General features: G+C 39.8%; 1 protein-coding gene and 1 pseudogene across 4 annotated transcripts in view; one reads left to right on the forward strand and one right to left on the reverse strand.

Annotated features, from left to right (window-relative positions):
• DZANK1 (double zinc ribbon and ankyrin repeat domains 1) overlaps positions 1 to 14,274 on the reverse strand; it is a 103,032-nt gene that overhangs the window by 25,550 nt on the left and 63,208 nt on the right. For all 4 annotated transcript variants that reach the window (XM_053927045.1, XM_045194917.2, XM_045194916.3 and 1 more), the window contains exons 11-13: positions 10,020 to 10,142; positions 9,014 to 9,178; positions 8,716 to 8,923 (exon numbers count right to left, since the gene is read on the reverse strand). In XM_053927045.1, the coding sequence (XP_053783020.1) occupies positions 8,716 to 8,923; positions 9,014 to 9,178; positions 10,020 to 10,142 (496 nt within the window). The remainder of the gene's footprint in view (positions 1 to 8,715; positions 8,924 to 9,013; positions 9,179 to 10,019; positions 10,143 to 14,274) is intronic.
• On the forward strand, positions 13,079 to 14,148 carry LOC112303605 (hsc70-interacting protein pseudogene; annotated as a pseudogene).

Raw genomic sequence — 14,274 nt, forward strand, 5'->3', positions numbered from 1 at the left:
CAGTCGGTGAAAAACTCATTTATAAGAAGAATCTAATGAACAAAATAAACTAGGGAACAAAATAGAACCAGAGGTATGGAATCATGGAACAGACTGACAGTTGTAAGAGGGGAAGGGGGAGGTGGGGACTGATTGAAAGAAGGTGAAGGGATTAAAGAACGTATAAGAAGGACCCATGGACATGAAAAATGGTGTGGGGATTGACTATGGAAGTGGGGGGCAGGTTGGGAGGGCTGCAGGGGGAAAACTAGGACAAATGTAATAGAATAAACAATAAAATATTTAAAAATAAAATTATTTTTAAATTAACTATATGGAGATATAACAGTTATAAAATGCACCCATTTAAACTGTACAATGGGAGTTTGGCAAGTGTATACATCTCCATCAAATGTAGAACACTTCCGTCACTCCTAGAAGTTCCCTTATGCCCCTTTCCAGTCTGCTGGGTGTTTTTTTGTTTGTTTTTTTTTAATTAAAAAAGAATTCCAATTTATTTACATCTTTGCCAATACTTGTTATCATTTGTCTTTTTTAAAATTTTTATTGTTGTTCAATTACAGTTGTCTGCATTTTCTCCCCACCCCTCCACCCCAACTCAGCCAGTCCCAACTCCCTCCCCTGCCTCCGCCCTCCCCCTTGGATTTGTCCATGTGTCCTTTAGAGTAGTTCCTGAAAACCCCTCTCCCCACTTACCCCTCCCCACTCCCCTCCGGCTATTATTAGATTGTTCTTAACTTCAATGTCTCTGGTTGAATTTTGTTTGCTTTTTTGTTCTTTTGATTATGTTCCAGTCAAAGGTGAGATCATATGGTATTTGTCCCTCACTGCCTGGCTTATTTCACTTAGCATAATGCTCTCCAGTTTCATCCATGCTGTTGCAAAGGGTATAAGCTCCTTCTTTCTCTCTGCTGCATAGAATTCCATTGTGTAAATATACCATAGTTTTTGGATCCACTCGTTTGCTGATGGGCACTTAGGTTGCTTCCAGTACTTGGCTATTGTAAATTGTGCTGCTATGAACATTGGGGTGCACAGGTTCTTTTGGATTGGTGTTTCAGGGTTCTTAGGGTATAATCCCAGCAGCAGAATTGCTGGGTCAAAGGGTAGTTCCATTTTTAGTTTTCTGAGGAAATTCCATACTGTTTTCCACAGTGGCCTCACCAGTCTGCATTCCCACCAACAGTACACTACAGTTCCCTTTTCTCCTCATCTCTCCAAAATTTGTTTGTTGATTTGTTTATGTTGACCACTCTGACTGGTGTGAGATGGTACCTCATTGTGGTTTTACTTTGCATCTCTCTGATGGCTAGTGATGCTGAGCATCTTTTCATATGTCTCTGGGTCCTCTATGTCTTCCTTGGAGAAGTGTCTGTTCAAGTCCTTTGCCTATTTATTGATGGGGTTGTTTGTCTTCCTGGAGTGGAGTCTTGTGAGTTCTTTATATATGTTGGAGATCAGGCCCTTGTCTGAGGTATCATTGGCAAATATGTTTTCCCATACTGTTGGTTCTCTTTTCATTTTAATGCTGTTTTCCTTAGCCATGCAGCTTTTTATTTTGATGAGGTCCCATTTGTTTATTTTTTCCTTTATGTTCCTTGCTTTAGGGGACATGTCTGTGAGGATGTTGCTGCGTGCAATGTCTGAGATTTTCCTGCCAATGTTTTCCTCTAGGACTTTTATGGGGTTATGACTTATTATATTTAAGTCTTTTATCCACTTTGAATTTATTTTTGTGTATGGTGTAAGTTGGTGATCGAGTTTCCTTTTTTGCATGTAGCTGTCCAGATCTCCCAACACCATTGGTTGCAGAGGCTATTTTTGCTCCATTTTTTATGCTCCTGCCTCCTTTGTCAAATATTAATTGACTGTAAAGACTTGGGTTTATTTCTGGGCTCTCTGTTCTGTTCCATTGGTCTATGTGCCTGTTTTTATGCCAGTACTAGCTGTTTTGACGACAGTGGCCTTGGAATACAGTTTGATATCAGGTATTGTGATCCCTCCTGCTTTGTTCTTTTTTCTCAAAATTGCTGCAGCTATTTGGTGTCATTTATGGTTCCATATGAATTTCTGAAATGTTTGTTCTCTACCTGTGAAATATGTCATGGGTACTCTAATAGGGATTGCATTGAATCTATAAATTGCTTTGGGTAGTATGGCCATTTTGATGATGTGAATTCTTCCAATCCATGAGCATGGTACATGCTTCCATTTGTTTGTGTCTTCCTTAATTTCTTTCTTCAGTGTTGTGTATTTTTCTGAGTAGAGGTCTTTTACCTCCTTGGTTAGGTTTATTCCTAGGTACTTTATTTTCCTTGTTGCTATATCAAATGGGATTTTTTTCCTGATTTCTGTTTCTGCAGTTTCATTGTTGGTGTACAGGAGTGCCTTTGATTTCTGAGTATTGACTTTGTATCCAGCTGTTTTGCCAAATTCATTTATTAGGTCGAGTAGTTTTTTGGTGGAGTCTATAGGATTTTCCATGTACACTATCACGTCATCTGCAAACAGTGACAGTTTCATTTCCTCCTTTCCAATTTGGATGCCTTGTATTTCTTTTTCTTGTGTGATTGCTGTGGCTAGGACTTCCATTACTATGTTGAATAGGAGTGGTGAGAGAGGGCATCCTTCTCTTGTTCTTGATCTTAGTGGGAAAGCTCTAAGTTTTTGTCCATTGAGTATGATGTTGGCTGTAGGTCTCTCATATATGGCCTTTATTATGTTTAGGAATGTTCCCTCTATTCCCAATTTGCTGTACCTTATCAAATGCTTTTCCTGCATCTATTGATAAGATTATGTGGTTTTTGTCTTTTCTTTTGTTTATGTGGTGTATTATGTTTATTGATTTGCGAATATTGTACCATCCTTGCATTCCTGGCATGAATCCCACTTGGTCATGGTGTATGATCTTTTTAATGTATTGTATTTCCTGGTGTTTAAAACATTTGAATTAATTGCCTCCATTTAAATCCTGGAAGATTTCACATGAGTGTAGCTTTCTCGTTTCTTATGTGCAGGTGGGAGATGCAGCAGTACTGCATCAAGTGTCAACACAGCAGAACTGGGAGGTTAAGGCAGGGAGATGCCTTCCTGCACACGCTCAGCTGCCTGGGGCAAAAGGGCAGCAGCCCTCATTGGACCGGGCATAAGCCCCCAGCAGGTCATAGTCCCCACAGGCCAATGGCCTGCCTTTATCTTCTGGTTCTGCTGTGTTGACACTTGAGTCTGTAAATGTGCACTGAATCCTGCGTCATCATTTTGCAATGAGAACACTAAAGCTGAAAGCAATCAGTGACTTTTGCAAGGTCACCCAAGGTGGTTTTGTGGAAAGAGCACATCATTTGCAGTTAAGAAGTGCTGGCATTTCAATCCTAAATTTACCACTTATTAGCTTAGTGAACTTAAGCCAGACACTTAAATCTCATAAAGCCTTACTTTCCTTACCTACAAAATGAGACTAATACCTCTTACTTTGTATGTTATTGTGACATTAAATAAGAAAACCTAAGTGTCTTAGTTTGGGTTCCCCTGGCAGCAAAGCCTGAAACAAAGACTTAGGAAGAGTGGTTTCTTAGAAAGGTGACCCTGGGAAGCACAAGTGATAGAATATAGCAACAAGGAAAATAAAGTACCTAGGAATAAACCTAACCAAGGAGGTAAAAGACCTCTACTCAGAAAAATACACAACACTGAAGAAAGAAATTAAGGAAGACACAAACAAATGGAAGCATGTACCATGCTCATGGATTGGAAGAATTCACATCATGGCAGTTCTAAGATGAACCTGCCCATGGACAAGAAGTCTTCTGCTGCTCTCAAGGAAGTCTGAGGCAGCAAAGGACATAGCTGTTGTGGCAAATCCAAACATGAGGGATGCTCCCAGTGATGTATGAGTAGCACAGCTGCCCTGAAATCAGGCAGGCTGAGGGGATCTCATGTGGTACAACAGAAGAGTCCACCATGAGTAACTGAGATAACACTAGAGTTAATCCTGGGCCTAGTACAGTGTTTGGCACAAAATATGCATTCATTCCTCAAATATTTTTGAGCACCTACTATGTGCCATGTACTATTCTAGGGCTGGGAATATAGGAGTGAACAAATTTCTTGCCCTTGAGTAGCTTACTTTCCAATGGAAACAGAGAATGGGCAAATAAATAAATATGAATGCAGGAGTATGTTAAACACATTGTTGTGACTGGGAATCTACAATACGATAGATGTACAATTCCCAGACCAAATCTCAACTCTCAACAAAGCATCAAGAGAAGACTCTGAAAAGCATGGGTTGGGAGAGAGAGTCCTTTGGAAAGGATCATTGCAAGACTCTGAGTCCTCTTTTGAGGGGGGCGGTTATGTCTGCTCTCTTCCAGCTCATACTGAAAAAGGGGACTATAGGAAACTGCATTTTGCTATAGGAAACTGAGGGCGTGTTTCTACAATCTATTGCTGCCAAGCAAAATACCCCAGAATTTAGTGGTTTAAATACTGACTACTTTATTGTTCACAATACAGAAGTTCACACTACGAGGTCAAGAATGTGGTCAGTGTTGAGCAGGTATGGCTCATCTTTGTTCCACATGGTGTCAGCTGAGCCATTTAAGCTGGGGCTGGGCAATCCAAAATTATCTCACCCACAGGGCTGAGGCCTCAGCTAAGATAGTACAAATTGTTGGGGGCAATCTTCTCATAATTGTTGCCTGTATGCCCTAATGTCTGGTGTCTTTGTGTTGATTGTTACTTTGGTCGTCTCTATTTTCCTCCATATGGGACTTGTTTTCATTCAGTAATCTGTCCTGGTCTTCTATACATAGTGCTATCTTCCTACAGAATAAGAAGCTTCCAGTCCTTTTAAGACCTAGGCCCAGAACTGTCATGCTTTCCTTTCTACCATTTTCTATTGGTAAAGCAAGTCACAAGACCAGTCCAGATTCCCCCCAAAAAGGGAAACAGCCTCTTCTGTGAAAGAAGTGGCATGTGCATATAGGGAAAGGAGAAATCATTGTGGCCATCTCTGCAGACAATCTACCATAGGACTGATAACACACATTCCCAGAAGATCTCAAGCACCTTGTGGACCAAGTTCTGACTCCCAGCTAGAAAATACAGACGGCAAGAGAAGAGCTGGGAATGCTCAGTTAGCAGCATGGCAGCCTGAGGAGCTCAGTGGACCCAGTCACCAGTGGAATTATAATACATTTAAATAACCATTTAAAGTCTCTGGAAATAGTTCTAAGGACATAGAGCAAATAAACATGTAATGAAGAAAATGTACTAAAACTTAGAATAAGTGAGAGTCTGTGATATCTGAACCATGACCCACTCCCCACCACCCCATTGCAGCTAGTCAAGATGGAAACCACTCAAGATGGGTGTAGCCAAAAACACAGGGCTCCCTTTACTCCCAGATCCCACCTGGAGAGCTATGGTATCTTCCCAGGAGGTACAGGACTTCAGTATTTCTCATCCTGGCCCAACTACCTGTTACCAAGACCAAGTTCTAGGGAAGTGTGATCAAGAATGGAAGCTCCCTTTTTCAGCCCAGCCAACATTCATGGATGGAGGCTCTACCAGGGATCTAGTACACTGAGATTACTGGAGTCAACTGTTTTGTTAAGATGGCAATGCTCCCCAAACTGATCTACAGATTCAGCCCAATCCCTTTCAGAGTCCCAGCTGGCTTCTTTGTAGAAATTGGTAAGCTCATCTTAAAATTCATACGGAAACTCAAGGACCCAGAATAGCCAAATTAATCTTAAAAAGGGGGAATAAAGTTGTGGGACTCATATTTAACAATTTCAAGACCTACTACAAAGCAACAGTAACTAAGACAGCATGGCTCTGGCATAAGGACAGACATATAGATCAGTGCAATAAAATTGAAAGTCCAGGAATAAACCCATGTATCTATGGTCAACTGATATTTTTCATAAAAGTGCTGAGACCACTCAAAGGAAAATCATCTCTTCAACAAATGGAACTGGGACAACTGAATAGCTACATACAAAATAATGTATTTGTATACCATATACAAAAATTAACTCAAATTGGACCCAAGACCTAAGTGTAAGAGCTAAAACTATAAAAATCTTAGAAGAAAAGATAGGCGTAAATATTTGTGACTGGTATTTGGCCATGAATTCTTAGATATAACACCAAAAACATAAGCAAAAAAACATAAAAATAAAAATTTGACTTAAAATTTTAAAAATGTATGCTTGACAGGACACCACCCAAAGTTAAAAGCCAATCTTCAGAATGGTAGAAATACTTACAAATTATATATCTGATAAGAGTCTAATATCCAGAATATATAAAAACCTCTTATGTCTCAATAACAAAAGAAAACCAAATTTAAAAGTGGACAAGGGATCCAAACAGACACTTCTCCAGAGAAAATATACAAATGGCACACAAGTATATAAGAAGATACTCAATATCATTAATCATCAGGGAAATATTAATTAAAACCATAATGGGATATTACTTCACGTCTACTAGAATGGCGAAAATGAAAAGATAGTAAGTGGTGGCAAAGATATGAAGAAATCACAACCCTCATACAGTGCTGGTCAGAATGTAAAATAGTGTAGCCACTTTGGTAAACAATCTGGAAGTTCATCAATATGTTAAATATAATGTTACCATTTGAACCAGCAATTGCACTCTTATGTATACACTCAAAAGAAATAAAAACATATGTCCACAGAAAACTTATAAATCTTTACAGCAGTATTATTACAATAACCAAAAGGTGTCCTAGGCTGGTGTAGCTCAGTGGATTGAGCACAGGCCTGTTAACCAAAGGGTTGCTGGTTCGATTCCCAGTCAGGGCACATACCTGGGTTGCAGGCCACGTCTCCCATGGGGGGTCCACAAGAGGCAACCACACATTGATGTTTCTCTCCCTCCCCTCCCTCTCTTCCCCTCTCTCTAAAAATAAATTAATTAATTTAAAAAATTAAAAAAAAAATAACCAAAAGGTGAACAAAACTCAAATGTCCATCAACTGATGAACAGATCTACACAATACTGTATATCCTTATAATAGACTATTATTCAGCTATAAAAAAATGAAGACCTAAAACATACTAAAGTGTGGATGAATCTTGAAAACATTATACTAAGTGAAAGAAGCCAGTCACAAATGACCATATATTATATGCTTCAATTTATATAAAATGTCCACAACAGGTAAATCCATAAAGACAGAAAGTAGATTCATGGTTGTCCAGCACTTGGGAAAGATATGGGGAGTGACTGCTTAAAGAGAATAGGGTTTACTTTGGAGCAATGAAAATGCTTTGGAGACTTTGATCTCCAAAATATATAAAGAACTCTTATGACTCAACACCAGGAAGACAAACAATCCAATTAAAACATGGGCAAAGGACCTGAACAGACACTTCTCCAAAGAAGACATACAGAGGGCCCAGAGACATATATGAAAAGATGCTCAGCATCACTGGCCATCAGAGAGATGCAAATTAAAACCACAATGAGACACCACTTCACACCAGTCAGAATGGCCATCATAAACAAATCAACAAATAATAAGTGCTGACAAGGTTGTGGAGAAAAGGGAACCCTAGTGCACTTTTGGCGGGAATGCAGACTGCTGGTGCAGCCACTGTGGAAAACAGTATGGAATTTCCTCAGAAAACTAAAAGTGGAACTGCCTTTTGACCCAGCAATACCACTGCTGGGATTATACCCTAAAAATCCTGAAACAGCCATCCAGAAGAACCTATGCACCCCAATGTTCATAGCAGCGCAATTTACAACAGCCAAGTGCTGGAAGCAACCTAACTGCCCATCAGTAAATGAATGAATCAAAAAATTACAATACATTTACACAATGGAATATTACACAGGAGAAAGAAAGAAGCAGCTCCTACCCTTTGCCACAGCATGGATGGCACTGGAGAGCATTATGTTAAGTGAAATAAGGCAAGTGGTGAAAGACAAATACCATATGGTCTTATCTATAAGTGGAACCTTATGAAAAAAACAAACAAGCAAGCAAAATATAACCAAAGACACTGATTTAAAGAACAAATTGACAGTGACCAGAGGGGAAGGGGAGGGGATAATGGGGGAAAGAAGGGGAAAGGTCATCAAACAATATGCATAAAGGACTAAGCCAAAGCGGGGAAGGATTGAGGGTAGGAGGTGGGGGTGGGTGGGGCAGAGGGAAAGTGGTGGAGGGAAAATGGAGAAAATTGTACTTGAATGACAATTTTAAAAAAGTAATTTCAAACTATATATATATATATATGTATAGTTAAAATTAAAATATATATGAATGTTCTGGACACAGAGAGATAGTTATATAATATTACTAATATACTAAATTGCTGAACTGTAAAATGGTTAAAATGGTGAATTGTTATGTGAATTTTACCATAATAAAATGAAGAGATATAGCAAACAGCAATAATGATACAGATTAACAACATTTCTGCCATAATAGCAGAAATCCATGTGTGCTATTTGATTTACAAACTAGATAGGGGGCCATGAGTCAAAACACCAGAGTATTGCAAGTAAAAGGAAGAGCTATTAGTCATACAAGTGAAAAGTACTTGAAAAAAGTAAAATAAAGGAACTAATTTCTTATATATAAAAATAAGTATAAAGGAAGAAAAACTGAAATTTTTCTTTCAAAGAAAGAGTGAGTTCTCTCCTAACAAGAAAGCATATCTTTCTCCTCACCTCTTCCTGGGCTGACGGCTGTGAGGAGAGGTTTATGGTCACTCATTTTCTCCTGCCTCTGCTTGTGAGAAGCCATTTCCAGTTCCTTTTTTGCTAGTAGCTTGCCAGATGGGTAGAAGAGGCCAGTGGTCTGTGTACCTACATCCTTCTTAGTCCCAACATCGGCTTTGGGTAAAGTAACATTTAGAGACTGACAGGCAGATCGGGGCTATGAGTGAGGCAGAAACATAAAATATAATTATAATTATTATAATATAATTAGAATATTACTCACATAAAACTGGAGGGGAGGCCTCACCTCAGCACAAGGGCTAGGTTCTCCAACAGCTAGAGCCAGGCTGTTGTCCACACTAAGTTTTGCCAAGGACTTCAGGTAAATACCACAAGAGCCACAGAATCTGGCAGATGGGTGGTTGCTGGCCCCACATTTGGGGCAAACAAAGCAGCAGGCAGGAATGACAGGCTAGAGGGCAGAAAATATTTTTATACTTTCATGAATATTAGAGTCATAATTTTCCCATATAAATTATTCCCATACCAGTCATCAAAATAATACATGACAATACCCTCCAACCCTGCAATTCTACCTTTTGGAATAAATGTGTACTTTATCCTGCAGATGGACAAATACACATAGACGTGTATAAGCCCATTCCCTGAAAGATTGATTTAAGAGGAAATAACTGGAAACAACTTAAACGTCCAGCAAGAGGGGATGGCCTAAATATATCATGGTACGTACAGACAAAAGAATATTATGAAGTTACTAAAGAGAACAAGGAGCTTATTAACAAGATGTATTGCTAGGTGGAGAGAATGGGATCAGTCTTCATATTAAACTAAAAGTTTACTTATTAGCACATCAAATGGCTGAAAGAACACTGCAGAAACTGGGTGACAATGATTGCTTCTAGGGAAAGGAGCTGTGGGACTGGGATGAGAGGAAAGACTAACTCTTCACATTAACTCTTTTGTATTATTCACATGAAATACTCAAATAAATAATGAATTTTGAGTGTTTTATTAAAAAAGTAAGCAGGAAATTAACTCATAAGAAAAATATCAATAGTCAACAATAAGTAAAATAATTTAACCTCAAAGAAATGCAAATTAAAACAGTGATGAGACCATTCTCAATTTAAGAGAATTAACTTTCTCTGTCTCCAGATTTTTAGGTACGTAAGTGGTAGGACCCAAATCCCAAGAAGTGATTTCTTCAAGGCCGTGGTAGAGGGGGCACCTGGCTCTTCCTAGGGTTGTGGTGAGGTGCTCTGCACAAAAAAGCTCAGCTTAAAAATACCTACCATGGCTCCACACCAATCACAGAAGCAAGCTCCCTGGCGGTTCCGGCGACGGCATTTGGAGCAGGAAATGGTCTCCCCTTTCAGAGTGGGCTCAGGAGGAGTTTTATCTCCACTGCACAGGGACTGGGGGACACAACAGCACTGACAGGCAGATCAATACTATATTCTCCAACCCCCCTCCCAATCCAGAAAAGAAAAAAAGCCCCAAATAAACACAAGATCTGGAAATAAGGTATTTCTGCACAAACGAGGAGAACTATCATAAGCTTCATCAATTAATAATGTGTACAAAGAGCCTGCATTCCTTCACAGAAAGTCAATATAACTGGTGCTTCACACAACTTAATATTCTTCAGTATCTTTAATGCCAAAGGTAGCACACCTATTGTTGGTTTATTATACCAATATTAATAAAGAACAAATGTAAGAAGAGCTGAACTACCTAAGGTATCACCATTGAGGTTCATCTTCTATCGTTTGGGGTTCTGGTTTCCATCTGAAAATGTGAATTTATTTTCCACTCCTGACACATAGAAAGAATTACTTTATTTTGGGGAGAGAGATAGAATTGTTTTATGAGAATTTCTGAGACTTTGTTGGGTATACCTATATTAGAATCTTTGCTCATACTCATATTTGTATTGCCTAGTAAAAGATTTTATCATCAAACAAATAAGGATGATAGCATTCATCATTGCTACGTGATTACCTGCTATGTACAGGCACTGTTCTGAACATTGCCCCTGAGCCCTCACACCAATCTGCACAACAGACCTGCGATGTGGGTGCCATAATCATCTGTTTTACAGAGAGGGAAACTGAGGCACAGATAGGGTAAGGCCCAAGATTTGAAGCCAGGCCATGACTTTTATCCATGACTCCACAAATCCTTTCTAACATAACTTCCTCATAGGTCTGCAGGGGGATTTCTGACAATTAATGGCAATTTAAGTATGTAAAAATGCTTAGCACAGGGTCATGCTCCACATGTCAGCTTCCTTCCCTTCTCATCTTGCTTTCCACTAGATTCTGATTTCTTTAAGGAAAAGAACTACTATTTCACATTTTTTCCCTACTAGCACAGTGCCTGGTACCTTGGTACATGGGAGTCATTCAAGTAGTTACTGAATGAAGGGATAAATCAATGAAGAATTGATTCAATTGATAACTAAATATGTCTATGGTTATATATTCCATGTATAATACTAAGAATGCACACACTAGGAAAAATGTTTTCTAAGGACAATTTTTCCTGAAACATCAATATTTTAGTTAACTTAATTTGACAAGCTCTGTCTTGTTTTGTTCTGTTATCCTAAAACAGACGGAAGCCACATCAGCCATCCAAATCCACAGTGACTGAGAATTAAGATCTGTCTTTGTGTGAGGTAAAGTAGAGGGAGTCACTTTGGGAAACATCAAAAGAGAAACCCTTTGCACACTTTTGCTTCAGACTTAAATTTCAATTTATCCTACTGTTAAAACGGTGTTTTAATAAAATGCTGACCTGGGCTTCAAATATAAAGCCTTAATACCTTTTGCTTAAATTCATCTACTGTTCAAGTGAACTTTTTTTTAAAGATTCTATTTATTTATTCTTAGAGAGAGGGGAAGGGAGGGAGAGAGATGGAAAGAAACATCAATGTGTGGTTGCTTCTTGCACACCCCCTACTGGGGACCCGGCCAGCAACCCAGGCATGTGCCTTGACTGGGAATCCAATCAGTGACCCTTTGGTTTGTAGGTGGGTGCTCAATCCACATCCACACCAGCCAGGGCCAAGATTTTATTTATTTTTAGAGAAGGGGGAAGGGCAGAAGAGAGGTAGAGAAACATCAATATGTGGTTGCTTCCTACACACCCCCTGGGGACCTGGCCTGTAACCCAGGCATGAGCCCTGACTGGGTATTGAACCAGCAACCCTTTGGTTTGCAGGCTGGCACTCAATCCACTGAGCCACAGCAGCCAGGGTACATGTAATGAAATCATTTTTTTTTTTTTAAAAACTACATATTTCCCTTCTGGTAATGCCAGGGGTGTCAAACTCATTTTCACCAGGGGCCACATCAGCCTCGCAGTTGCCTTCAAAAGGCCAAATGTAATTTTAGGACTGCATAAATGTAACCATTCCTTAATTAGGGCCAAGGAACTCAGTGTTGTTGTTGGGTAGAAACAAGGTGGAGGACCAGATTTGGCCAACGGGCCTTGTGTTTGCCACCTATGGAGTAAACCATACCAAATGACTCCACACAGAACACAACACTAACATCTGCTCATAATGCACGTAGGCATGAATAATGAGCAGAAGCAGACTGACTCTTAAGGCAAGTACACACAGGAGGAAAGGTATTATACAAAGTTAGTTTTCCTTTAGACTGGGACTAGGTAAGGGTAGTCCACATAAGTGCATGTAAAAAGATGAGAAAGTATTTCTGGCTAGGAGAACCAGAAGACTGAAACTGGGTGATATTTGGCTATTGAATGGGTAGGGAGCTCCCAGAAAGAAAAAAGACAGAGAAGGGATCCCCAAATTCAGAGAAGAGATCTATTCACATCTCTTACTGACCCATGAATAACACATACACATAACACTCAATGCAGCTCATCTAAAGATGAAATATATGAAGAGACCAAATTTTTGTTCCTCTATCTCCCCACCCTAAACAAGTTTTTTGGGGTTTTTTTGTTTGTTTGGGGGGTTTTGTGGGGTTTTTTGTTACTGGTTTTGGGGTGTTTTTTTGGTATCTTGAGGAATTTTAGATTGTATCCTAGCATTATAAATGTTCAGTTGTGGTTCTTTTGGTTCTATTCCTATTCTCTGATGACTGCTGGGGTTTTTCTGTTATTGTTGTTTGTTTTGTTTTGATTTAGCAGTCAATAATATACATCACTGGTTTGAGAAATGCATAGCCTAGAATGAACTAGAACTAATGCCTCTCAAAATTAAGTCCGAGTTGCACTCTTCTACATGGTCACATCAAGTTATCAACCTTAGTGGCGGGACCTGCTGCCTCCCGCCACTTCCTGGCCATGGGCCAAGCAAAGTGAGTGAGCTCAGGCCTTCATGAAAATGTGTAGGCAGGATCCAAGCATTCTGCATACTTAGGAAATGCGCTTCCTGAGGGAGTTGGTGGAGAGTATGGGGGGTAAAATACCACCTGCTACTCATAAAACCAAATCAGAAGAAAAAAGCAAATAGTAAGAAGATGGGAGGAAAACATAAAGACAGACAGACCATCATGAGGAAAGCGATCTAGAAACTGACAATGAGAGTGTGACTGAAGCAGACACTGACACCCCTCAGGAAATGGGAGATGAAAATGTAGAGATAACCAAGGAGGTGATGGAGGAGGCAAATGATAAAAAAGTGGCTGCCACTGATGCCCCCTAAATGATGATGAACTGCAGAAAGCCATTGACTTGTTCATAGACGTCATTGACCTGAATCCTTACTTGGCCATTCTGTATGCCAAAAGAGCCTGTGTCTTCATCAAATTACAGAAGCCAAATGCTGCTATCTGAGATTGTGACAGAGCTATTGAAATAAATCCTGATTCAGCTCAGCATTATAAATGGTGAGAGAAAGCACGCAGACTTCTGGGCCATTGGGAAGCAGCCCATGATCTTGCCCTTGCATGTAAATTGAGTATGATGAAGATGTTAGTACAGTGCTCAAAGAAGTTAAACTGAAGGCCCAGAACATTGCAGAACATCAGAGAAAGTATGAGCGGAAACATGAAGAACGAGAGATTAAAGAAAGAATGGAAAGGGTTAAGAAGGCTCAGGAAAAACATGAGAGAGCCCAGAAGGAGGAAGAAGCCAGACAACATTCAGGAACCCAGTATAGCTCTTTTCCAGGTGGCTTTCCTGGAGGAACGCCTGGGCTCAATGAAATTCTCAGTGATCCAGAGTTTCTTGCAGCCACGCAGAATTCAGAAGTTATGATGGCTTTCCAGGATGTGGCTCAGAACCTGGCAAAATGTCAAAATATCAGAGCAAGCCAAAGGTTATTAATCTAATCAGTAAATTGTCGGCCAAATTTGGAGGTCAAGTGTAATGTCCTTCTGACAGATAAAGTCCTCGCTGAAGGAAAAGCAACTTGGATCACCCAATGGATATCACAATAATACAAACCAGTATACCTCTGACCTTCTCATGAAGAAAGGTGGGGTGTGTTGAAGAGAATCCCTCCCCCTCTGCCCCAAATGCAGCTGTAACATTTGACAGTGGTTTACCATTATGGTATTCTTTCACATA

The sequence above is a fragment of the Desmodus rotundus genome, chromosome 6, assembly GCF_022682495.2.
Source record: "Desmodus rotundus isolate HL8 chromosome 6, HLdesRot8A.1, whole genome shotgun sequence".
Classification (NCBI taxonomy): domain Eukaryota; kingdom Metazoa; phylum Chordata; class Mammalia; order Chiroptera; family Phyllostomidae; genus Desmodus; species Desmodus rotundus.